This window comes from Anticarsia gemmatalis, chromosome 24 (genome assembly GCF_050436995.1).
Source record: "Anticarsia gemmatalis isolate Benzon Research Colony breed Stoneville strain chromosome 24, ilAntGemm2 primary, whole genome shotgun sequence".
Classification (NCBI taxonomy): domain Eukaryota; kingdom Metazoa; phylum Arthropoda; class Insecta; order Lepidoptera; family Erebidae; genus Anticarsia; species Anticarsia gemmatalis.
Window position 1 is genome coordinate 8,295,708 of NC_134768.1, and position 26,858 is coordinate 8,322,565.

General features: G+C 35.5%; 3 protein-coding genes across 3 annotated transcripts; 2 read left to right on the plus strand and 1 right to left on the minus strand.

Moving 5' to 3' along the window:
• Window positions 1-14: 14 nt before the first annotated feature.
• Window positions 15-2,343, minus strand: LOC142983483 (uncharacterized). The gene is made up of 4 exons (XM_076130394.1): window positions 1,926-2,343; window positions 877-1,589; window positions 412-751; window positions 15-163 (listed from the first exon to the last, which is right to left on the minus strand). The coding sequence occupies exons 1-4, from the start codon at window positions 2,052-2,054 to the stop codon at window positions 95-97; spliced, it is 1,251 nt and encodes a 416-aa protein (XP_075986509.1). The 5' UTR covers window positions 2,055-2,343; the 3' UTR covers window positions 15-94.
• A 164-nt stretch (window positions 2,344-2,507) lies between these two features.
• Window positions 2,508-16,709, plus strand: Nelf-A (Negative elongation factor A). The gene is made up of 11 exons (XM_076130399.1): window positions 2,508-2,850; window positions 5,421-5,675; window positions 6,094-6,271; window positions 6,692-6,850; window positions 7,142-7,267; window positions 7,582-7,697; window positions 8,130-8,300; window positions 8,687-8,779; window positions 9,007-9,156; window positions 9,672-9,771; window positions 10,105-16,709. Exons 1-11 carry the CDS (start codon window positions 2,572-2,574, stop codon window positions 10,368-10,370), a joined length of 1,893 nt encoding a protein of 630 aa, XP_075986514.1. The 5' UTR covers window positions 2,508-2,571; the 3' UTR covers window positions 10,371-16,709.
• A 1,520-nt stretch (window positions 16,710-18,229) lies between these two features.
• Window positions 18,230-20,523, plus strand: LOC142983404 (uncharacterized). The gene is made up of 2 exons (XM_076130240.1): window positions 18,230-18,314; window positions 19,562-20,523. The coding sequence occupies exons 1-2, from the start codon at window positions 18,230-18,232 to the stop codon at window positions 20,521-20,523; spliced, it is 1,047 nt and encodes a 348-aa protein (XP_075986355.1).
• Window positions 20,524-26,858: the final 6,335 nt, after the last annotated feature.

The following is a 26,858-nucleotide window of genomic DNA, read 5'->3' on the forward strand; positions in this document are numbered from 1 at the left end:
TGTCTTTTATTTCAACCAATACCTTTATTAAAATAAAAATAAATATTACATCTATCTAAAATCTTGATGCCTAGAATGCTGATATGATCTCGTACTAATCGGCTGCTACAGATCTTGTGTTTGTTGTGGAGAGTTCCATCAATTTTTGCTTGATTTCCGTGATCTGAAATAGGAATATTGATTTACTGATTAATAGGCATCTCAAAAGCCGAGATAACGAAAAAATATATTATTTTAGCTATTCCTTGACCAGAATTTTGTGGTTAAACTAATCGAACTCTGTGTTAAGAATCTTGAAGGTCTATAATATAAATCCCGACTTGATTGCGATGACGGATTTAAATGTAATTATGGAAATGCTGCGTCTGTAACAAGGTAATGGTAAATGAAGGAGACAGGCAGGTCTATTACCTTCTGAATTTCACTCATCAACATCTTCTGTTCAGTTCTAGGCGTCATATCCTTTCTATTCAAATCGATCGCTTCTAAATTCTCAAACAACTGCTTTATTTTCAGCGCCAAATGTACATCATTATTACTCTTTCTCGGTACTGTAGGCTTGCATCGTTTTATCAGTCTCTTTTTATATTTATCCGGCAAGTCTTTTTCAATTTCTTCCCTAGTTAGTAGCGTCATGTAATCAGGGTGTGTATCATAAGGGTAGTTTTTAGGATCCATTTTGTACGACGCGTCGGCTGTGAACTGCTTAGTCCTGTAGTTTCTGCGCCAGTTGCTCAGTAATTGGAGGTTTCTGAAATAAATTTAATAATTTACTCATTTTTATTCATGTTACAAGCCAGATGCAATAAGTTAAACGAAGTTAATAGCATGCAAAAATAGTACATATAAAATTGATAGATTTCTAAATAAACACACTTTCTTCCCTGCAATATCTTGTCTCGGGTTAAGAGCAAATCTTTGTGCTTCTTTATAGCCAAATCTCTCAAATAACTCTGTTTTATCTTCGCCTCTTGCACGTCCTTCGCATCAGCCATCACGGGTTTCAAATATTTCGAACTTTGGTAATATGGCGGTATCACAACACGACTTTTAGCCAACTTTGGACATTTCCCTTTATTTTTCGAGTAATACTCTTCATCAGAATCATCAGACTCTCTTTCGTTAAATTTCACAGACATAGTTTTATTCTTTTTCAGTTTCTCTCCGTCTATTACAGAGTTGTAGCTCATTGCCTCTGGGTTAAAATTATCGTTAAAATTCCCATTTATGCTTACCGTATCTTCTGATACATCGGAACGGGAACCAACAAACACGTTTTCAATATATTTGTCGTGTAAAAACTTTTTGATAGTTGCAATTCCCGCGCTTATAATATTTCTTGGCGGGTACATGAGCGGATTCCCGCCTAATTGTAAAACCTTTAAATTTATGACAGTTCCTAATTCGTTCGGAAGTGATGTTAATTTATTGTTTTGTAACAACAAGTGCGTGAGGCATTGGTGGTTTTTTATTGATTTTGGTATGTCGGTCAGCTGGTTATCTCTGATATCTAAATACATGAGATTCGGTAAGTAGTCGAAGATATTATCAGGTAATGTTTTAATATCATTGTCTTGAAGATACAGGACCTGAAAAAATATGTATCATAGATTATTCCGAAATAAGGCAACAGTCCTCGCTGTCCTTTAATCGGACACCAAAGATAGATAAATGGCTTGTTCACCTAAAAATTATTTATAAAACAGAAAATTTGTTTATATAAAGAATGCAAGTTGAGAACAAAATCCTTTAAAAAATTTTAGCAAAATATTTTTGATCTACTCTGGGCATCTACCACCCATCCACATTATTTTTTTAACCTTGCCTGGTTGTGAAAAAGGGTATACTGTTATGTAAGTTACGATAATACACGTCGTACATAACTTGCTGCAAAATAAAACAATAAATAAAAGCAAGGTACTCACACAAATACAGTTATTTTCAATCTCGGGTACACAAGTCAAACGTTGTCCTGATAAATCCAACGTGGTATCTTCATTCAGAACTTCTTCGTAGATGTTTATAGGCACCGATATATTTGATAAATCAGACATAGCTATCACTCACTCAAAAATAATTCACCAGAAATAAACATACATCTGTTTGATCGATAAAATCACCAAAACAAAATTCAAACAAGGCGCGTCGTAAATATTGTGTATACCATAGACAACAAAACCATTACAACGCAACGCGCACAGCGACGTTTTTTGCTATTAAAATTAAGCAAATAAAACTTGTGTTACACAATGAAAATTATCAGTACCTTAAGATTTAATAATGTTAATGAAGCATAAAATTTTAATAAAAAATCAAGATTCATGTGCTAAAGTCTTGTCAGTTTATTTTTTAGTTCGTAAATAATAGACAAAATGATATATTTACTAATGATGTGCTTCTACAAAAATATCAATAACTTTTTTCAACAATGAATAATAACTTATAAAAAAAACAAAAGTTTAATAATAAATTAATATTTTTGTGTTAAATAATTAAAGGTTGCTTGGGAAAGATTAAATACTTTACTTCTCAACGTATTCTAAAATATTAGTTACTACGTAAACTATTTAAATGAAATCGATCTTGGTGCAGAACTGTTGTAAAGACACATGGCGAATACGTCACTATCTCAGTTGCAAGATGGCGAACGTTCGGGATAGTGACACATCTTTGTGGCTCCACAATAAACTCGGTACTTCGAATGATTCGTGGACAAGCGGCTCAATTTGTACACAATTAAATGCTGAAGTGTTAAAGAATATCAAGGATTGTTTTCCAGATTTGCAAACACAAGTGAAATTGAAATTATTGCTAAGTTTCTTTCATATCCCGCGCAGAAATGTTGAGGAGGTAACTTTTCTCTTTGATGTTCTATGGTTTTGCGTAACTGTATTGTGTTTTCTATCTCTCTCTTTTCTTATTTATAGCGGTGAGTGAGAATGAGATGCATGAACACGCATGTATGTAGTAGTTTTATTTGTTGTCATTTAATGAATTTACATGTTAAAAAATTACATGAAATTCCTTTGATACACAATTCTACACTATTAATTAAGATTACACTGCTCTTTATCAGTAGTTTATAACGTCTACGACGTTTCCTTTGCTGTGTATGTATGTTGAATACGTCGTTTTCAATTTTGCCCCCTTATTTACGTTTTGTAAATTGGGAAACAAATCACGGTTTTATTGCATTTATACGGTGATAACATTGCTATAGCCACGAAGTGATTTTTTACTGTAGCTAATATTTCATTATTATTGCGTCTGTTAGACATAACCTTATCAATTGCAGTCTAATGTTGTGGAATGGGGCTTCAAGGACCCTCTAGTACTCTTATGCGTTAGGCAAAGGCATTCGTATTGAACAGCCAATTTAGAGCTATTAGATTTGATAACAGTGCAAGGAGATTCTAATAGCATGTTATTGAAACTGATTTCTGTTTTGTTTCTATTTTTACCATATTTATTTGCATTAGACAGCATTTTTATGCAGTTTATGCTGTTTAATGTTGATTTATATTTGCCCATGATGAACAGATTAGTCTTATTGTTGTAAATAGCACACCTGTACACTGTTAACAAAATATCAAATTTGCAAAACATTTTGGCTGACACTATTATTTTTTGCAATGTGCTAAATAGTATGCTTCTATTTTTCATAATTTTACCATATTAATCAAGCCAAAACTATTCAAAGGTAACAGATATATGAAGATCAGTATTATGATCATAATTTTTCTGATTGAAATGACAGAATTAATTCAAATTGATGGAGAAGCTCCAGTCTATCCTAATTTTGTTCATGTTCCTAGTTGTTCAAGCCAACCAAAGGCCTTGATTATAAAGTAATTTAAAAAAAAAATATTGTAAGTAATTTGCTACCAAAATGTGTTTACATAACAAATACGTAGATTGCCAAGATTATCTAATCTTTCTAATTAAAAGAACATGATAAATTTAATCAGTTTTTTTGTATGAATAAAAAAAAATGAAATACAGGCAATATGTATGTACTTTTTTAAAAATATCACTTTCTTTATTTACTGTCGAGTGTGTTACTGAGTTCAATTCACAGTTCACGTGGGCACTTATTAAAAATAATTGAATGCATGGTTATACATTTTTAATAAGTGAAAACATGATGCCTTTTTGTGATTGAAGATATGTTCAATATTTAATGTAAATTCCTTTCATTGACCCATATTTTTTTTCCACCTATTTTAGTAACTCTTTGTGTGCCTATAGAAAGGTTTTTAATACTATTGTTGAGGCATTATAAAGTACTCAACCCAAGGCCTTAACCCCATGAACCTCAATTTGAGGAGACCCTTGTCCAAGTGTCCAAAAGGAATATCGTTATCCATCTACATGAGCTATCCATGTAGTAGGCCTTAGTAAATTAACATACAAGATTATATTACCATATTTGAGATCATCTGATTCTATTTTTACACAAATTATTCAAGTAAATAAATAAATTATTCAACAACCTTTATGTATTGAATAACTTCTAATATTAGGTAAGGCATTACAACATAGAATGCTTTGTAAGCTAGTGTGTAGATATTCTTTGAGGAAAATATGATACGAAAACTCGTTGAATAAAACATATTGGAAAGGATAATCATCTATGTAATTATTGTAATTTTAAATTGTAGTGTTTATGCATGCCCTATTTTTTCACAAGCCTTTACTAATGAAGATAAAATTTAAGAGTGTAATAGGGCATGTTTTTACTACCAAATATGATGCAGGCATTAACACTTTTGGTCATATTTAAGATAGGTAGAACCTATTGATGATATTAAGCATCTGTCACTAAAATCCAAGCTGCTGCTGCATGTATTTATAAATAATTACACCAGATTTCAGAAGTTCTGAATTGAACCCTGGGAATTGTCTCCACAAATATGCATTTGGTAGTCGCATATGTAAACACTATTTCCACATTGTAAGACTCGGTGTAAATGTGCGAAAAACGCATTTACACCCTGACTGCAGGAACTCAGCTTTATTTGATTTAGCCTGATTATGTGTCCCACTGCTGAGCAAAGGTCTCTTTCTTGATCTTCCAGTCTCCTCTGGCGCTTTTTGTTTCTTACTATCTTTTCAGCAACATATCTTATTCATCCAACCATTTACGCCGTCCTCGTCGCCGCCGATATTAAACTAATGAATAAAATAAATTTAACCCTGCTGGGTAAAGATCTCCTTCCAGCAGGACTCTAAACCTAAACCCTCCCTGCCAAACTAATAATTGAAATAAATACATTAAACTTATGTGCGAGTGCAACCTGCGCTTAAAGATTAGGCATTTTAAGGTAAAATGTGTATTCGCGTTTATTCCCGTATTCTATTATACATTAAACATGCAACGAGAGAGTATGAAAGTTAAAAAAAAGTTTTAAAAATTCCAGTGGCGAAATGAATTGGAAGAGATCATCGAAGTGGCTGCCGTCGACTCGGACCTGTGGGTGGCGATGTTGGCGGAGACCCTCAAGACGTTCCCTTCAGCCGGCACTCTCAACACCGAGATAGCGGAGTTCGACGAGACCAGGCCTATATTCAGTGATATGATCAGTGAACTAAGGCGGGCGCTCGCTAAACACTCTGATCTAGGACTGCTGCCGCTCGAGTGCCTGTATTTGAATAAGAATGCTTTAGTTTCTGTGGTGAGTACTCTTTCATAGCGTATTAAGCCTTACCCGATTGCCTATGCGAGTTTGTTTCGAGAGACCAAAAGCACAGCACTTAACAAAATGCGGTTGATGTTGTGTTAGAATAAAAATAAATCGCGCTTATGAATATTTTTATTAATATTTTTCCCAGGATACAGAATTTGAAGAAAATATAAGATTATTACTTTATTATAGGCATGTTATTTATAGTGATGTAAATGTTGAATCGTTGTTTTAGAAACATTCGTGTTTTCATACAAAAAATATTGGGAAATGATACCGTAAAATCCCAGTTACACTTTGTTGTATTAAGGAACCTACTTTACGACCTTGTGTCGGGTATACTACCGGTCGAACGTGAAAGAAAACGAACATAATACAATATTTTAGTAATAACATTTTCCTCACAAAGGTGGGTCAACAACCGAATCCAGTGAAGCACTTCACGTTGAAACGCAAGCCGAAGTCAGTGGCTCTACGTAGCGAGCTGCTGGCCAAGGCGACCGAGGTGCAAGCCAACCAGAAGAAAGCTCAAGCCCCCACCGTGCCTGTCCGCAGCCGAGGGATGCCTAGGAAAATGACTGATACTAGTAAGTAACTCCTCCAATATTGCTAGACCTGAGAATAAAATTACATTTACAGGTATCTTTACTCGTCGTACAAATAAACCATTTTGAAAGATATTTTATCTGGTAAAAAAGCATGAAAAATATTTTTATACAGTAATATTTTGAAAACATCACGCCTATTATCCCCGTTTATGGCTGAACACGTATTTGAAACTTTATTCTAAGATTAAAGATTTGAAAGAGTTTAATATTACTCTGAACCGAGACGTCGTGGTAAGGCAATCGACGAACTACCGCCGGCCTAAAAACAAAAATGTTTTAATAGAGAGTTTCCTAAACCTATGGGACAGAGAATGATGTATATAAGAGTCTTTTCTTTCCTGGTATCATCCTGACCTATATTTTAAAACACCCATAATAAACCTGTTCATTTGTCCCCAGCTCCGCTGAAAGGTCTCCCGTCGCGCTGGTCCGGTGCTCGAGGTGGAGGCTGGCGCGGTGGAGGCGCCGCCCGGCCTCCGCCCCGCGCTGGTATCAAGCTCCTGGATATTACAGAACAACCTGCCACACATGCGCAAATTAAGAAGAGGAGAAAACTCGGTATGTATTCCTATAGTAGGTCAATGCCCTATAACCCAGTGACCAAAAAAAATTCTGTGGAAATCTATTAACATCCATTTTCCTATGAGAACAAGAATTCCATAACGTGAGTTTAGGTTTAGATTTATTAAATACATATTAATATCCGTCCTATTGCATAAAGATGACGAAAACAACGAATGGCTTTTATAGAAATTATCAGATTTTCAATACACTAATGTGATAGTAAGTATATGCTATGTATCCTTGCACAGCAGTACAACAAGTTCAATTTATTATCTCTATGCACAGAAATGGAGGAAGGTGCAAAGAAAGCTCAAGCGGCGCCGCCATCGTCGCCGCCGCCGCCTGACTACGCCAAGGGTCTCAATACCTACACGTTGCCTAAACCAGAAGAAACTCTTACTACCACCACAGGTAACTATCGCTTTCTTATTACAATCTGTTAATGCAGTGAAATAATATTGACAGAAAAAAAATACCATATGAGTACTCCTCGGTTCAATGGTAAAGTTTTTCCGATTTAACAATAACATTGCAAGAAATCAGTTTAGGTTTATTTGACAATTTATATAAAAGGGTATTGTAAACAAAAAATTGCTATTTACAAAGGATTGCTATCAATGTCAGCATAATTTTATACAATTTTGAAAACATGTTACGTTTAAGAATATGTGATAGTACGTTTTCTCTAAAGAACAATGTTACTTATTGGCATGTGTTGTACTTAGCGGGTCAGTCGGCCCCGGCGGAGGAGCCCCCGGCGCCTCCGTCCCCGCCGCCGCCCGCGCCGCCCGCCGCCGCGCCCGACCGACCGCCGCCACTCGCCAGCCCTATACTTGTACAGGTACTACATCTTATTTGTTGCATAGTAATTAACCCTATTTCCCATGTCCATATTACATGCTGCTTCGACTATCACTGGCGTGGTTGATTGTGTGTGCGACTCTCGTTGGAGTCCTAGATCGGTCTAAAAAGATATGGCAGAGTTTTTCTGTTAAGATTTTTTTTCTGATTGCCTGTAGTAAGAAAAGCACATAAAGCAGTTGGTCCTGTGTTTGACCCAATTACCCGTCACACAGGACGATGGCAGTGAAGAAATGGAATGAAGTCCTACATAATCGGCTCGTTTCAGTAAAACTCATCAACCTTACAACTAGCCTATACCCTCCTCATCGTTTGGGAGGAGACCCTTGCCCTGCAGTGGGATAGTAATAAAAAAAATTCTACTCGAATATCGACCACGAAGACATTATATTAATATTGTGTTATTCTACAGCAGGGTACCGGCGCCAAACCGATAGTAATAGGCGGTCAGCAGCCGAAGCTGTTGATCGCGGGCGGCGCGGGAGGCAAGCCACTGCTGCTCTCCACGCAGAACTTGCTCAACACCTCCACCGTCATCCTGCAACCTGGTGGCAAGGCTGTGCTGCTGCAGAATATCAAACCTGTGAGTACTATGTAGTCTTAAAAAAATGTTTTATCACGAAAATTATATTATAACTAAATAAGGAATAGAAAAAAGTCTAGTCGCTTTGCAGCTTTTTGAAGTTTAGATAAAAAAAAGGAGTTCCGAAGGCCGGTCCACGATTCATGAAAATCAACCAGTACTTAAAAAAATACTGCAATGAAAATACTGTTTAAAGATTACTGCTTGTCTCTATTTTAACCTATAGACGACTTTTATCCGTACTAACCACCGTTTTTCTAAATACACATTTTTTTTGGTTAATACTAGAGAAGGAATAAGCTTTTGTAATTTGTATAAACAGGTAACAGTATAACAACAGTTTATTATTATACATTATTTGGTACTTATTAGATTGTTATTCTCAGGTGACACAGACAGTGGTGCAACAGGCGGCGGCGCGGCAAGTGATACCTTTACAGACACAACCTCCACCGTTACAACACCAAATTGCACAACCGGTATGTACCTACGCTTACTTCTTGTATAAAATGGCATATGCTCGAATTGATAGCTAGTTTAAATGTATAATTCTTTAGGATGGGCATCTATATGTTGTGGGTATTTCTAACCATATATTGATTGTTACATTTTGTAAATAAATGATTTAAATGCCTATCTGTATAATTTCATACAGAAATTACTTCTCTTGAAAACAAACATTTTCTAAAACTCCATATTGTTTCAGGTGCAGTTAGCGCAAACAGTGCAACAGCCACAGGTGCAGGCGACACAGCCGGTGCAACAAACAGTGCAACAGAATGTGCAACAAGCGCCGCAACAGAATGTGCAACAAACCCCGCAACCGCTGCTGCCGCGTAGAGGACTGTCGCTTACGGTAATTATAATTAAATACACGTAATATTAGTTGGCACCTTCCAAGTACCTTGTTGGCACGTCGCAAGTGTTCGACGGTCCAAACCCAATGCAACACACCAATGACTTTTCGAAGTGAAGAAAAACATCGTGATGAAACCTTGCATGAATAAAATTTGTTTAATACATTTATTGTCCTCAAACCACACTTGGCTAGCGTGATGGACTTAAGGTCTTACCCTTCCTTCGTTTGGGAGGACACCTTTGCCTTACAGTGCGATAGTAATAGGTTAAAAAAAACGTCACTTCGTGCAGCAATCGTTATGACAGTTGATCACTTACAAGTACTTACGTAAGTGCTAACATCTAGGCAAAAGTAGATTATAATAGTAAAATATAGTAGTACTAAACGAATGTGCTGACGATGCACGATTGTCGTTTAATAGCAACGAAATAGCTGAGGTTCCGACCCAACTTATTGGCTATTTTGAAGATGTCATTGAACCTGATAATTAATAATGTATTTTGTTTTTACAGCGTGAACAAATGTTGGAGGCACAAGATATGTTCCGCAACGCGAACCGCGTCACAAGGCCGGAGAAGGCGCTTATACTTGGATTCATGGCGGGCTCTAGAGGTAACGTAAATTTGTTGTTTCTATGTAAATAAAATACTACTGAGCTTAAAACTCCTGTAATATGATTCTCCACATTATACCTCATCATAGAGAAAAGTTCTTTCAAACTTTTACAAACTTAGTACGATATTGACATGGTCTCGTATTGACATTCCTGGTACTAAAAGCAGACTTGTGGACTTACCCCCGGCAGAATCGAATTTGAATTCGATCAAAGCATAATCAAACTTATAACATTACCCCGAATCTGATTCAATCTAATTCGAATTCTATTTTGACAAAAGCCAGCTGTTTGTGTGACTTCTATTCCTAAAACACACTACTTCTTTTCAGATAACCCCTGTCCAAACCTAGGCAACATAGTAACAATAAAGCTCTCAGAAAACATAGAAAATGTGCTGCAATCTGATGACACATACCTCACAATGCTGTCCGAGATGCACTTCCAAATGAACTATAACAACGGACAGTGGACCCGGCTGAAGAAATACAGGCATATAGACGGTATGGTGCCTCAGAAGATACCTCCCGGCTCCACAGAGATATCAACGAATAACCAACAACCAATAGTGTCTATAGCTAATCAAAGTGTGAGTTAAGTGATAAAGACGTTTGGCTCAGTCAGTGTGTTCTAGTGTGGAGTAAAAAACTGGTGTTATGTATTAAACTTTTGGTAGGAGTGTGAACACAAAGGTTTCTGACAGTGTAAAGGAGCTGCAACATTTTTTCTCATCTGATATTGAAGCTCAGAATAAGATACAAGATATTGTTTCGTTCAGAATTGATAATTCAACTGATTAGGGAGATACAACACACTACACTACACCGCCGGCAAGCCAGATAGCTACTGTTAAGTGTCTATTGTTAAAATAAACAACAAACAATCACCAGTGACAATATGAACAATGTCATCTAGGTATGTTATAGTCACTGGTCGTTTAGGCATCTAATTTCCCCATAAGCTGTCGAAAGTGTGTAATGTCTTGCTTCAGGTGACATGGTTATGTTGTGTAGTTTTAAAATTTGCAAATTGTCATACAAACTTGCAATACTGCCAATATACTGCAATGCAGTTGCAAATAACCCATTCTATTGAATTATACATGCTAGAATTGTTCAATTTTCCATACAAAAATTGATTATAACTCTTAAGATATTCGTGATCACCCTTCTAGTTATATACAGAAAAACACCAATTATATAAGTAAATATATAATGTAAAGAGCCCACTTTATGCTAGAACTATATTCTGAACCTGACAGTCAACTAAACAAGGACTTAAAGACTTTTACAAGTGCAAAGTGCAGTGATACAATTAATTAGTGAATGTTGAAAATTGGAGTTTTATTTTTCAATGTGAGTAGTTTTAAATTAATAGAATTATTTAGTTGATTTTTATAATGGTTTTGATTGTCTTGGTATATTTTAACATCTTCAGATAAGCCTGTTAGCTTTATGGGTAAAATTTCGATTTTACGTTTATGTTTTCGTAATTTTGTTTGTTAGTAATATCTGAATGTTCAATAACTATTGGAATTTGAATAAATACATAAACACCGACAAAGTAATGTTGACATTGCATTGTTGCATGCTAACTAAAAGGCCTCATATTCATTTAGAAGAATTGTTTATTTTCATATATTTGTATGTAGTACTCAGGCTGTGATTTCAATATTTCACGGTAAATTGTTTCACTGCATTCAACCACTAACAACGAGGTTTCCTATCGGGTCGTTATTTTTCAGTTTCATCTTAAAAATTGTACCCTATAAGAAATGTCTCGAAATTATTTTTTGTAATATACTGTTAGATATTAGTAATATATAAAAACGTGGGTAAAAACACACATTCTGAAGTAAAATTTAAGATAAATCATGTTTTACAAATGATAAGTAGATAGTACTCGTACGCAGGAATTTTGCCGATGGATTCTGATCGAATTCGAATGCAATCTAGTTAGGTTGGGGCTTATGTGAAATCGTACTCTTAAGTTACAAACTAGCGAATGCTCGAATGCTGATTCAAAGAGAAAATAATGTGAATTGAACATTGTACTTGGTTCTTTGTCCATTAAACGATGTGACATTCGCTCGAACCTAATTCGATTGCGTTCGAATTCGATCCTATCGGGAGTAAGCCACCATATTTAAACACGAGGTTTTAAATAATTAATCATGCTATTATTACCTTTTTTGAGCTAAAGTATGTATGTTTCAGAACTGTGTGTTTTTATCAATGTTCATTACGGAACGAGAAATATTTTTGGTTCTTACTTCCCTAATTAGATTAACATAAGAAAGTATACCCCATAAGTCATTGCTTTCTTTTTAAAGACGGCGGAAGTAAGGTCCAGTCACGTTTTAAAATCACATGCACACGAAATAGACTGTTTATATTTTCTACCAACCGCTAAAGTGTATTGTACCATTAGTGAGTAAAGAAATGAAAAAAATCGACTGATTATAAAAAAAATATAGTCGATTATTAAAAAATTACGTGTTCCTTCTAAATTTGAATCGCGATGAGTGTTTACGTTTTCGCGCCTAAAATAATGTAATGTTGTCATTACTAAAAATATTTGTAGGTGATATTTGACTTGTTTTAGTCGATTTGAGAATATATTTGGGATGAATAATTGTTTTTAAGTTTGTGATCTCACTGGACGTGACATAGAAATTGAGCGTATATGATTTTCAGTATGATTTCTAGTGCCAAACGAGTTGCAAGAACGTTTTGTAAAGTGGCGGCGACAGAGGTTTTTATTGTCGTGATTCTACGTGCGTGGAAATGAATAGACTAAATAGCATTGTCATATAAGATTATGTCTTTCAATGAATCTGATAAAGTTCACGTTTTAGCCTCGGTTTGACGGTTTCGGTAAAAGTGTCGTAAACTTACCAGGTAAAATTATGACAGGCGTTCATACACTTGTTGCGTCACTTTATCTAGCGGATTACTTATCCGACACTTAACCATAAGCTATGAAAATGACAAGAGAAACAGGCACATTATGATCGTGTTGGAAAAGAATCCCATACATTACATAGATCTTCCTTTACTATAAAAACACATAGATAGGATTTCCAATTAGAAAAATAGCTTAAAAAATTGCACCTTCTATACCTAGGAGTAATTGTTATGGGATTTTTTTGATGTGATTGGTAAATGAATTTGTAGTGGAGCAAGACGCGTGTTGTTTAACCCTGTGTATGCCGCATGTGATCCAGCCTCAAATGTTTAAAAATCGTATGGCTGGTTTCACAATTTCTGATAAAGTGACGGTTAGCCGATTTTTTAGTGTTATCCGCACATATAAGTCGTGAAACGGGGCTTTTATTCGTGTTTCCCGTACGTCGAATCACTCAATAAAAAACAAGTCCGCCATTGATTTGTGAAATTGTATTCGAACGAAACATTTTATGTATATTAGATTAGATTTCGTTTTCAGTAGATTATTATGAATATAATAATAAACATGCCTACAGAGCCTTTCTACGTTAAGGTTAGAAATATTATCTGATGTTCATTTATTATACTTTGATTGAGAAGATAAGTAATGTAAAGAAGAAATTTTACGTGTATAATGGGTTTTACATATTATAATGATTTTTACGAGATTATAACATGTAAAGATACATATATAAGATCGATGGCCGGTGTATCTTCTAAGTACTGGTTAGCAAAAATAATGTTGTCAGTTTTTTTCGTACATATGCTGTTATTTAATCTATTGGATGGCATACATAACCGATACTTATTTAAAGATGTCATACTGGCCTGTCTCGTTTACGTTATTCAATATCATATGAATGGCCGTGAAAAGTCACCGAAATGGGAATATTCTTGCAAGTCTTGTCAATCAAAGTATGGTAAGCAATATTCACGAGTGCAAGATGAAACGAATCTGTACGTTGAGTGTAACACGCTTTAGCTGTTAGTCCCCAAACATGCCTCGGATACCTAAACTATTGTTAACAGTATGTTATAATCTTATATGCAGTATGAAAACTACGAACAAACGTTTTGTGTAAGCATGTATTGCGTTAACTTAATCGCACGATAAGACGTTACGGCGCTTTGAATAAATACCAAACTAATGCGTAACTAAATAGTGGAACTAATTTGATTGATTAATTCAGATTGTTTTCATTTTACATTTGTGTTTGATCATACATTAGTTTGGAATATAAAAGTACGATTTTGACATTATCTTGAATTCGAACACAAGTTCAATTTTTAACAAATCAGCCTTATGCGATATACCTTGCGATCGCGTAATGATAAGTCAGTAGGTACTGATATGACAGACCATGGTCAAAGACAAGTCGTTATAGGCCAACAACTTAATGGAGAGCCTATATGCATGGTGTATCTATACTATCTATACTTCTATACTAATATTATAAAGCTGAAGAGTTTGTTTGTTTGTTTGTTTGTTTGTTTGTTTGAACGCGCTAATCTCAGGAGCTACTGGTCCGATTTGAAAAATTATTTCAGTGTTAGATAGCCCATTTATCGAGGAAGGCTATAGGCTATATAACATCACGCTACGGTGATTAGGAGCGGAGCAGCAACGAAAAACGTTACAAAAACGGGGAAAATTTTGACCCATTCTCTTAGGTGACGCAAGCGAAGTTGCGCGGGTCAGCTAGTCTAGAATATAACTAATAATTCAGCACACCTTGCATACAGAGCTCTTTACTAAGTTGTACTATTACAGCACTGTGACCTTACCTGTTGTTCACGCATGCATGAGTGAGTGTGACATTTCAAATGCTTGTTCAGAGTTTCCATACTGCTTGAAAGTTATTCAATGCCTTATACCTTAGTAATATGATACCGTATTGCAATGCACCAATAATCTTGGCACAGGATTGTTAACTTTATTTAAAACATGGAAATTATATTCGCACGATAGCCCGAAATAGTATATGTTTACAAACTGCGTTTAGTAACCATGATCTATAATTACTGCCAACCCATTGCGTTTCAGACAATTTACAACCATATTCTTCATTTGTTTACTATTTAGGCTTCCCTTTCTCTTACGCTGAATCTGAAGTTTTGTTTTGAAGCGGCAGTTCGCAAGCGAGATCGAGACATGAAACCATGATTGGAAATTGCGACCACATTTTTACTTACAATATGTCTCTTCTCCGTCTTCTTTGTAAACTGTTTCATATGCATTACAAATACACTACAATTAGAGTCACGTAACGGTCGCAGTCGGCAGTCGCAGTCTTATGTCCTGGTCTCCTGTCTTTGTCGTGGCGCGAACCGCTGCCTTTACATAGTCGGACGTGCAAACCAGCGCTGCTGTGCTATATTCCATAGAACATCGTGTATATAATAAGTACGTGATAAGTACGTGACTCGTGAGACTGATTTTCGCAAGTTTTGTCAGCGTGGGAGAAAATTAAGCCTAACGCAGTCTATTAAAATAAACCTATAGCATATTCGGGCTATTGTTGTGTTATAGCTACTTTTTCAAAGGATCTGAGGCATTAATGACCAATTGTGTGAAGAAAGTTGATGAATGATGAATTACGCGTCATATTAAAGCGTAATTGCAACGCGTAATTACGCAAATTTTAACAATACAGTCAGCTACAAAATACACAACCATTTTTATCTGTTATAGTACCGCATGTCGAAAGGCTTAAACATTTATGTCTTTTGTAGCTAACTGTACTAAAACGTTATGTTTTTCGCCTGATAAGTAGTTAAATAAATGCCTTGCGGATTCATTTGAAGGTGAAACATGTACATTTTAATTTTGCGGAACCAACAGTAACTTTGTGTTAATCGCAAATGTTTTGTAAATTGTACCGAACTTGCTCATGTTGTTGAATGTGACTTGTGCGATGTCAAACGGTGCCTTTGTATATAAAGCCTTATAGATAGACGCTACTGATAATTGTAATGTAATATGTAAAAACAGTGCAATTCTAAAATAAAACATTCAGGTGAAGATTTTAGTAGTATTTTAGAAGATAATAGTGCCGGTAGCGAAATCTTTAATTAGTTTTAAACCAAGAATTTGCCTATTGGTTGGATAAAGTATGGCTATAGAGTCTGCTACTCTAAGTTTAGCATCAATTGTATAGACATTATTAATTTGTCGGGAGGTCGTGGGTTCGATTCCTACACGGAACAATATTTGTGCGATCCACAAATAATTGTTTTGTACTTTGTGTGCGCTGTTTGTACCGTATGTCTAAAAAGTCCCCGCGACACAAGAGCAATTCGTAGTGTGGGAGTTGTTTTTAAAAAATGGTCATAAATAATACATTTGGGTTAATGAAAACTTGCGTGTTTATGCTCTAACCGGTATAAAACAGAACCCAGGATCGTAAAATATTGAGTTGAACTTATGAGTGAAAGTATCTAACGCCTTACTTAAATCCACAATGCATAAATGTATTTCTTTGAAATATACGTTCAATATTTGCGATATAAACACATCTAAAACAAGCTCACATTCAATAACACAGCTTAGGTCTTTGTCTAGTATTTTGAGAGCTTTAATTGATTTTAATGACGGCCGAATATCGATACTACACTCAAATATTAAGTAGCGTTTTATAAATAAAGATTTGCCTTACTCTTATATTGAGAGTTGTATTTCTATTCGGCTAAAAATAATCTTCAAACGCAAAACTTAGCGACATTTTTTTTTATTGTACATACATTCTATTGCCCGATATATAAGTTTTTAAATTTTGACTGCGGCTCTCAAAATATAGATTTAAAAAAATAGAGGATTTAAGTTTTTTTTTATCATAAGCAGATGTGTGTAATGTGTTCATTGGAACCGTGTTATTTTAGTATTCGCGTTAATTCTAAGTTTGTTGTACGATGTTTTTTCTATAGATATTTAATATTCACAGTGTATATAGTAGATAGTACAAAATATAAAATGAAAAAGTTAAAAATTATCTGGTGATCTTTTATTTCTTATATTTAAAATTATAGTGTTATTGATGATTCGCCGGTGAGATGTTTTCTGTACGCGTCTACTAGAGGTAGGCAGCGGAATATTGCTGAAAAGAAAAGAGAAAGGTTAAACATTATCTTGTATTACATCTTATGAGCTTTGCAACAACACATTTATTGTGGTGTGTGAGGGCCCAAACACATTTAAATATACAGTTTGAGCGCAAAGCATGCGGCTGGCGACAACAAGCTTCTGAAATAGTTGTAATGCTAAAATTGATAGTAATTGGTACTTAGACAAAAACAAGATAAGCACTATTTTATTACCCGCACGCTAAAAATAGACATTCCTGAAATTTAAAGGTTTTGTAGCACAAAATACGGAATGCAATTTTATTTCGATCCCGACACCGAATCATATTTCCTCGCGATTGCTAAAATTTCTTAAGATTTAGATACCTTTACGATTAAATCTGTACAGTTGGTCAGGAGACAGTAAAAGTGGGTTTATAATAGTGTTGCTCACCGAACAAGAAAGTAACATCAACGATGAACTCGACGAAGCAGGCGGAACACTGGTTGAACTTGATGACGAACTCCACCAGGGTCATCATCAGTTGCATCAGCACGTACGCCAGCGTGTACCACACGTATAATTGTATTAGAATTGCACTCTCCTGCCGACAAAAATATAACTTTTACGAAGCAAAATTAGGTATCGTAGAAACTGGTGTTTTTGTTAAAAACTTAACCCTATCTTCTTCTTATCGTATGGTTAGTGGTCAACCTAGTGTCAAAGTTGTTCAAGCCGCCCGAAGGCCTTTGACATGGCTTAACGACTGTTATCTTAGTCTATAACAACCGGGACCGAATTTTAACGTGCCCTCCGAAGCACGGAGACGCCCTGTACAAATACCACTATGCGGTCTTCCATCTGTAAGGATAAAAGGTAAAGGGTTGCTTCCCGCACCTGCACCCACGGATCGTTTACCGACCGGAGAGCGTAACTGGCTATGGGCGCCTATGCAGATAGATGTTGACATAACAAAATAACGCTTTTTTTCTAAAGGCGTTGATAGAGATCAAATAATGCCTTCTGCTGTAATCCCGACAAAATTATTTTGCTTCATTCTATTAGGACTGCCGGTTACGATTAGGTACCGGAATTTGCTGTGTTTAGCTTTCTAGGACATTCCATTCGCCGCAGTGAATTTTACTTGTCAATCTAGGTATATTCATTCAGTACCAACATGACCAAACCGTCTAAGCATACTTTTTTAAGTCACAACATTATGCAAACTACCCACAACGATTCCTTAAAATAATACGCTTCTGTCTATGACTCCGTCCACGTGAAAAGGTTCTCTGTTTATCCGTGTTATAAACTCTGTGTTCTAGTAGTGTTTGCGTGACAGTAATAAACATACATCCATTCTTACAAACTTTCACATTTATAATATTAGTAGGAGAGGTACTAACGAGAAGAATGCCAAGCAACAGCCAGGTGTTAGCCATTTGAAACATGGCGACCAGTAACGCCTTCAAAGACGCCACGTGCTCCAGAAGCGGTGAACCATGGTACGAGGAACAGCAACCACCATTCGCAAGTGAGTCTAGAAAACTTGACAACTGAAATATTTTAGAAGTTAATTAGTAACATATATTAATTATTTTTAGGTTATTTTTTACCGTATTAGGGTTATTTTATTAAGTTTCTATCCGCGACTTTGTCCGCGTGTGAAGTTTTTGCGGAGTAAGTGTTTTGTGTTTATCCAGACGAAAATTGTAAAACTGTAGACTAAATAGATAGACATTGTTGGGAATAAAATCAACGATCTCTAGCCTAGTGCTAACGGAGAATAGACCTAAAAGTTGGCCAATTATAAACGATAAACAAGAAAGTATCATTTGTAATTGTGTACAAATCGAGACTGTGCGGGCTTTCGACTACGCATAACAATTCTTCACCAAATCCTCCTTATTATAAACTTATTTCCTTAAAAATGGGCAATTACACACTTAAAATACAGAAATGACTAAGTAAACGTATACTAACTAAACTGATAATTGCTATAAAAGCGATTGAACTTCTTTGAGGCATGCAACCGTAGCTCCCGTCGCTACATATCACTGTGAATGAGCCCATAGTTGTTGATAAGACTCGTATATTTACTGCAAAACAATCATAGCTATACAAGTACTAAAGCGTTGTAATTGTAATTTATTTATTGTAGGTAACTTTTCAAGTTGACAGGTATAGCAAATTAAGAAGTCAATGTCATTATAACATTTCAGGCTATATTCTTTAATTGTGTTTTTTTATTAACTAATAAGATCTTTGAATTCAATTTTGTATAATTTTATAGTTTAGTTTAAAATAGTTTAGGCGTTTTAAGTATTTGTGAAAAGACATCAACGCGAAATGCATTTGTTGAAATTTATTATTCAAGGCAAAAAAAATACTAGACAAAGAAAAAAGGATCTAACGTACATACCTACTTCATTTATTTAAAGCAATAAGCATGAATAAAAGAAGAATAAAATTCTAGAAGTCTTTGGCAAATAATAGTTCTGTCAAATGTCGGAAAACAGTGGCAAAATGTCGCGTTTTTCTTGTTCATTGTGCGTATTATTTTTGGTCATAAACCAAGTTTGGTGCGATGAAGCGTTATATAAAGAAATGGATATGGGTAAGTATTTATTTTACTCTTTGTCGTAAGTAAAGTTGATTTCTTTTTGAGTGCAATCTGTTGACCCACAGGTAAGTATCATCTTGGCCAACAACTTAAATGATTATTTAATGAGGAGTGTAGATAAACTGAACGGGTTATTAATAATGTATCCTTGTTCTCAGTACCGACTTCAGAGGACCTCGAAGACATCGACCTCCATCCAGACGTGGAGAAATACATCGAAAAGTTCCAGAGCCTTGGTGTATCAGCCGAAAATCTGAACCGCATTGGAATATCTCCTATCGAAGACGTTCACAAAATGTACGACGAAATGATTTACATTCTAGACGAACTTATAGAAATTGTGAAGAATTCTAACAACGCTTATCAGTTCTTGAAAGCTAAAGGACTTGATAGAATCGCTGCCGTGCACCTTAAAACTGACTATGATGAGTTAAAAACCCGAATTTTGGTTCTTCTAAAAGTCCTTTTCCACGTCGCTCCAACGACTACCACAGCTGTCATACCGACAAACGTTGTGGACAGACTATTGGACATTTTCGAAGACGATAACTTGGCTTTGAAAGCTCATGCTTTAGATGTGTTGTACGCCTGGTTGCCTGACAATCCTAGAGTACAAGCCCGCGTTATGAAAGTAAAAGGATTACAGCCTTTTTACGCGCAAATTGAGAAGCTGGACACTAATGTGATAAAAACTCTTCTAGACCTTTTTAATAAGATATTAAGCGAGCACATTAAAGCAAGAAGCGAAGTTCAAAGAACGGTAATTGACGCGGACAAGTTGAAATTCTACCAGAGAATAGGTTTACTCGAACATATGCAAACACCTACAGTTTGTAACGGTCTTTTAAACATATTTGTGTCTAGCTGGTCATATAATACTAAGGAAAATAATATACTAATGACCGTGTTTGAACTGTTGAAAAATATGAAGCAGTTTTGTATAAAGGTTTATCACGGGAAGGCTAAAGCTGTGAATCTTTTCGCGGCTTTACAAGAGTATGTGAAAGGTCCGGAGAATGAGGCGAGGTTTGTTCAGAACGGTCTCAACGTGACTGATGTGGCTCTCGTTCTTCAAGATTATGTTGAGAAGTTGAAGCATACTGTTAAAGATGAATTCTAAGTCTCCTTTTTATGTTCGTGTTGTGTTACGTTTATGTTTAGTTTCTAAATAAAGTACTGTTTATGTTATTATGATGGTTTTTTCGCTTGTCGCGTAGTTCAGTGACGTACGCAAGGTAATGCCAGGAACCGTAGCGCCGCATCGCGTGGCGTTTGTCGTTCAAAGGACGAGTAACTTAGAACTACTGCAAGTCAGTAGCGCCACACTTAGTATGTCGGAATTTTGCTACAAATTGCTGATAAGAAGGCGAGAAGTAAATGCAAGAGACGGAGGAAAGGTATGCGGAGTTATTGAGCTAAAGGATGGACCATTGTAGCGTCCATGTCACTCACACTCCTTGACTACATTTGCCTGTAAACCAGAGTACATTAAAGAACAACGGCGCGGTGACTCGCGAACAACAAACTTTTAGTTACAAAAACATAGCTCGGCAGTTTAAAAAACTTTTTAACCACATAACATTAAGCAATACATAAGAGTATGCGCCATATACATCCCCTCGAGATCACCCCATGTGTGGTCTGACCGCAACCTCGCTACCCCTCACGATACGCGCCACAATAGCTCCACGTCCATTGTGACGCCCTTGCGAAGAACGATTGTTCAGATATAATTTATAGCGGCTATGTTGATAGCTTGTAGCATTTATTTCATGTACGATTGTGCACTGAGTGGTTAGGGACTGTTGACGATTTAAAATGGGTGTTTGTAGCGAATTTTCTGAAGTTTGTAGTTTTTAAGATATGAAAGTAATAGTAATGTCTTCGTCACGGATAACCGACACGACCAGTGAAAGGTCAGGCACAGGACCGACAATTTTACGTGCTTCGGGGCAAGGAGGTCTACGATCTGAACTTCCTAGCCAAATAGCTTTAGTGGCTCAACCTGGAACTCGATCACTGGACCTTTGCGCGGCAATCGCTGCTGTCGACCAGTGAAGATACGAATATAGAAATCTATCGTTTATTTCGTTACGACTGGCCTGTAGTGCTTTATATTCTACTCAGAAAAATTAATTTGTGATATAACATTATGATTTTGTGTATCAAGGTTATGTGCAACAAATGCAATCTCAAATAAACCAGATATGTAGGTATCAGTTGCCTAAACCGATCACTGTATCCGTATCACCGGTGCGTAACTTGATCGCCTTTACATAGTGAAATCGGCACCGTAGTTTGACCCGAGTACCTTGCACTTAACAGTATAAAAATAACAAGTTATTGTATATGTATAGAAAACAAATAACCCATTACTGTCCCACTAATGGGAAATAATCTCCTCCTGGAGTACAGAAAAGGCCTTGAGTCCACCACGCTGGGCAAGTGCTGGTTGAGAACTTTTTATACTTTTAAGGACTGTTTTTAAGAACTTTAGACAAGCGATTATATTGCGCCATTAGAACAAATGATAATTATTCCTAATACTCAACAACTTTGTAATTGATATTTTCAACTTGTTGTAATATTATCAAAATTGCAGATAAATATCGCAACTCGCTTTTCAATAGCAATCCATTCAATAACTATCAAATTTAAATTCAATTGCGAATCATTTCACATGCAACTTATTTTATTTCTATTACTCGTATGGGTTTCGATAATAATGGCATCTTTGTGCAAATCACATCGTTACCGCATTGACAAATATACGCCATGGGTGGCCATGACAGTTTGTTGCATTTCCCGCGCTTCCGACCCGGATACTGTCATTAGCAATAGTTTTTTTTTTGTATCTGTGGTCGTTTGAATACTTAATTTTGTTTTGGATTTATTATTGAGAAATGGTTTTAAATAAAATGCTAATGGTAAGTTTGGTGTCGAATAGGATTCAGGTAGGTAAAGTGACTCAAAAGACTTTGCTTTATTTTGATTTTATTGGATTTCAAACCCTTTCGTAGATATTCAGAATTACTTTGACGTTTTATGGCGTATACTAGGTGCATCTTACATATCAGCTTTCGGCCGGTCTGTGCAAAACTATGACACTATAGTACAAAAAAAGTACAAGAAAGGTTTTTTTCAATAAAATATTGCGTGGGAGTCCCAAAAAGGTGTAAGCCCGCGCAAATAACAAACACTACAGCGTTAGGTCGACTAAACAAACACAAATATCATATCAAATCGATCATCGTTTTAAAAAAAGGTGTCCATTCACAAACCGTCAAATTCGGTGCATCAACCTGACGTTTACCGCGACGAATTTGCGCAAAAAGCCGCAAAAGTCAAGTACTGTCGTGGGAATGACGTATTTTTTTTCGTTCAAAAACTCATGAATGGACATTGTAGTGTAATGGACGTGGTAAATAATCCTATTTGTATTGTTAGCGGAGTTTAGTAGCGAGTGGTGCAGACTGTGGGGTACCCATAAAGTTTGTAAGTACATCGAAAAAAAAACCTTACAGATCGGTATTAGTTCAACTTAGTAGCTGACCCGGCTACGATAAGATGCAAAAATTTAATCTCATATTTCAATAGCTTTGGTGTTTAAAAAAAAAGTAACCAACCTTTGCCTGACCTACTAAGCAACTGCAATAGATGAATACTGGCCAATGATATAACAATAAGTACATATTAATATTCTAACTTACATTTTGATATAAAATCAGTTCAGTGGTTTAAAAAAATGAAGGTGTTGCACCTTCATTATTTGAGACAGACCGATAGATTTTCACATTAATTACAGAAAATAATTATACAAGACAATAAGAATTTAACACCTACTGCCCTCATCATACTTACGTTTCTATTCAAAGTGTATTTCTCATCCACTTTGAATACACGGTCCAGCGTCCGTAAGTTCAGGTAGCCGTAATAAAAAGCTTCTGTAATGCGTAGGCGTGATGCACCTGACCAAAGTTCCCATGCTTCTCGGACGTCGTCCCATTGTTGGGATGACTAATTTATAGACGCAATTGATAGTAATGGCTCAATTATAAGAGTAATTGTATTGTACAGATTCTGCTTCCCAGCTTTGAGATCATTTTATTTTGCTACGGTTCTGACCGGAATTCTATGGTTTGGATGCTCTACAACATTAAGCTAGGCTAGGTAAGGCTCTGGGTTTATCATGAGTTACGTACTAAGGTATCCATGGCTTAGGCAGAAACATCGTGCAAACGACCTTCCCAAAAGGGACTATCTCTTTCCTTATTTACAACGTATAAAAACGTATAAAAATTGTGATTTTTAAATGTATGTAAGGTATAGGTAGATAAGAAAGATTGTTATTTCCATCTCTGCTGTCTCAGAATCTCTGATATTTTAAATTCCTTTCATCGAATTAAAAATTCACACATCGCAAAACCAAAAGTCCGTCCCACATTTGTAAATATAATACTGCGCAACAAAAACGTTCATTCAACAAACAAATAATGTTTACACAGACTATCATTAATTTTCTGATATTTTATAAAAGGATTCATTCAGTCTCTGCGATCGCGTCGTACCTGTGCTTTAGAAAAAAAAAACTAAATTTGTTTTTTTACCGCGGGACACAGACGCTATCCTATCATCCTATGGCCAATAAATTATCTATTCAGCGAATTTGTTCGAAACGTAGGCGGGTTTGTTATAAATAATATAAAGAACCCATATTTGTCGAAGGAATTAAAAAGATTATGTCGGTTAAAAAGTTAGGGTCACACCTACGATGGCGATGTTGACCAGTTTTTTTTATCGTGAGAATATCGACAGAGTTCGCTATGAAGAAAAAGGGAAATATTAATAGCGACTTTGTGTATTTGTAAGAAGGATTAATTGCTTTACTTTGCTAAAATTACTTTTGGTAGATAGATATTTAATGTCAACTAAAAGCGTCATATTACTGCCAATATTACTGCACTGACTAACTAGTTCGTACTATATGGATATTTCCGTTCCGACCGGTGGAGAAAGGTCTTCTTCGTAGCTATATATCTACTCTCTCTTCTCTTCTTTAATTAGTTGATATTCCTTCTAACTAAGAAGAAGAAATAACAAAACTACGTGTCAAATGACCAACAAATTTAAATTAGGGTAAGTCAACAAAAAGAACTCACGCAGAGCGCAATGACAACACCTCATTCAGCCAATTAAATGGTGTGCCCAGTGTAAAAATATCTCAATTTTGTAAAGCTTCCTGCTGTGTGAACGGACATCCGAATTATACAATACGATGTCTTAATAAATATTTAAGATCTAAGTGAACGTGGGAAAGTAAGTAATTTGTGTTGTGTTCACGCAAAATGGACAGTTGTGGATTTATTGCGTGACGAGTCAATTCGTGTTCTTTGTTACTTACATCGGAATGAAGTAATTTAGAATCTATAGGAATATAGTTACAAACTTATTGAAATAATTGTACACGCTAATTATTGATTTTCTACTTAAGTTATCACTTTAATAATAATAAATATTTTTGGCAACTCACACATGGTCATATGATTCCAAACTAAGCAGAGCTTGTACAGGGTTAAGTATGTGTAAAAATTGTAAAGGTTTACTGTAAAATAACTTTTTAAATCTGGCGAAAATAGGACGGATTGCTAGTGTTTAACTAAGAATAAGTACTCTGTTTTCATTTATGCATACTAAAACGTTTTAATATTTCAATTAACTAAATGTATCTATTTGAGTCATAAAAAAATAGACAATGTGACGTAAAATAAGTACTACACTAATTTACAGTCAAAGTGTAATAAAATAAATTACATTTTTACCTTTATTATATAGGTATCTCTCGAACCCATATCATAATTATTTCCTAAAGTGTATTTCTGAAAATTCTTTTATGATCGCAAGTGTGCGCAGTTTATACAAACTTTACATTATTTGACGTTAAAGTCAAAACATTTTGCTTTTACAAATTGTATTTAAGTTTTATTCTGTCCATTCTTGTATTGTTGGTAGCGGAAGTCCGTACTCCAGTCATCTTCGGAAGCCATTATTGCGCAATTTTTTTCCGAATATCGATTGTGATTTGTATGAGTGATTAATCGATTTTACAATACTTTTAGAGGCGATTTGTTGTGCCTCTTATTTGTGTGGAGGATAATACAGCAACTTAAACATAAAATAACTTTTTATAACATCTCTAAGGATAAGGTAAGAATACTGTACTATATTTCATTCTCGATTTTTAGTTACGCTTAAATCTTCTTAGAGGATCTCTCTTATATAAAATAAATCGCCACATGTGTTTCGTCAAGAACTTAAAAACGGCTCCACCAAATCCACTTATTGTTTTTGTAAAACTATCTGAAAGACACGGGTTTTCATGGAAAGAAAAGAAATTACTTACTTACGTAGAAATTTCGTGAGCCGCGCGGGTCGGCTAACAGTTTCAGTGTATATTTTAGAATTAATTATGAACACCACTCAAAATTATTTAGAGCTTTGTATAATATGTATTGAATATAATATATATTAGACCGTTACTCTATCTATTATAATTATAATGTTTACAATGATAATTTATTATAAACATTATAATTATGCGAGTGCCTTGCAAAGATCTTAGGTTAAGGTAAAAGACCGCCGTACTTCGCTAACACGCGCACATTTGCTGACGTAATATTGCATCCCTTATATGATTCCGCTCACGGGATGATTATCCCAGGTCTTTAATTTTCTACCTACTAATAATTTAAATAAATTTGAACGAGTTAGAACGACATTTACGTTGTGGCTGCTACGAAGATGTTCTACGGTCTACGTGCTACGCGACGTAGCAAACGTGGTAGACAATAGTAGACATACATATGTAGGTTTCATAAATAATTAAGACTAGCTTTAAGTTGTCAAAAATTGCACATCCGCTTTGGATAGACAGTTGATTCAACACTAATTGTAACATCCCATGTACACAGTTATTCAATAAATGTATCTTTATCTTCAGTTATTTTGGAGGTATTTAACTTTACTTACCCCGTGAAGTATTCGTGTCCGTCGGAGATATGCAGCAACGCAGTTCGTCAGTTAAACAATATTGGACTGACTGAACGATGCGGGATATTTTAACGGCAACTATGTACCTACAAACTCTCTTTCACTACATATTATCAAAAAATATTCAAGATAAATTGACAACCTTTTCTTTTTTAAAAACGAAGTCTCCGCTGCGTATTTCTGTTTATAAAATCAAAAACTGCTTTACAGCTTTTCATTCGGTTTTTCACCAATAGAGAGAAATTTATTAGGAAGGTTTGTGTATGATCTTACTGCAGTTGCATAAGCCGTAACACAAATATTTTTCTCAAAATCTTAGTGCGTTCCTGTGTAATCAAAGCCTTAATTTTTTACTAGGTATGTTGTGCTTAATAGTTTCTGATTCTATGATAATTATTTTATTAATAT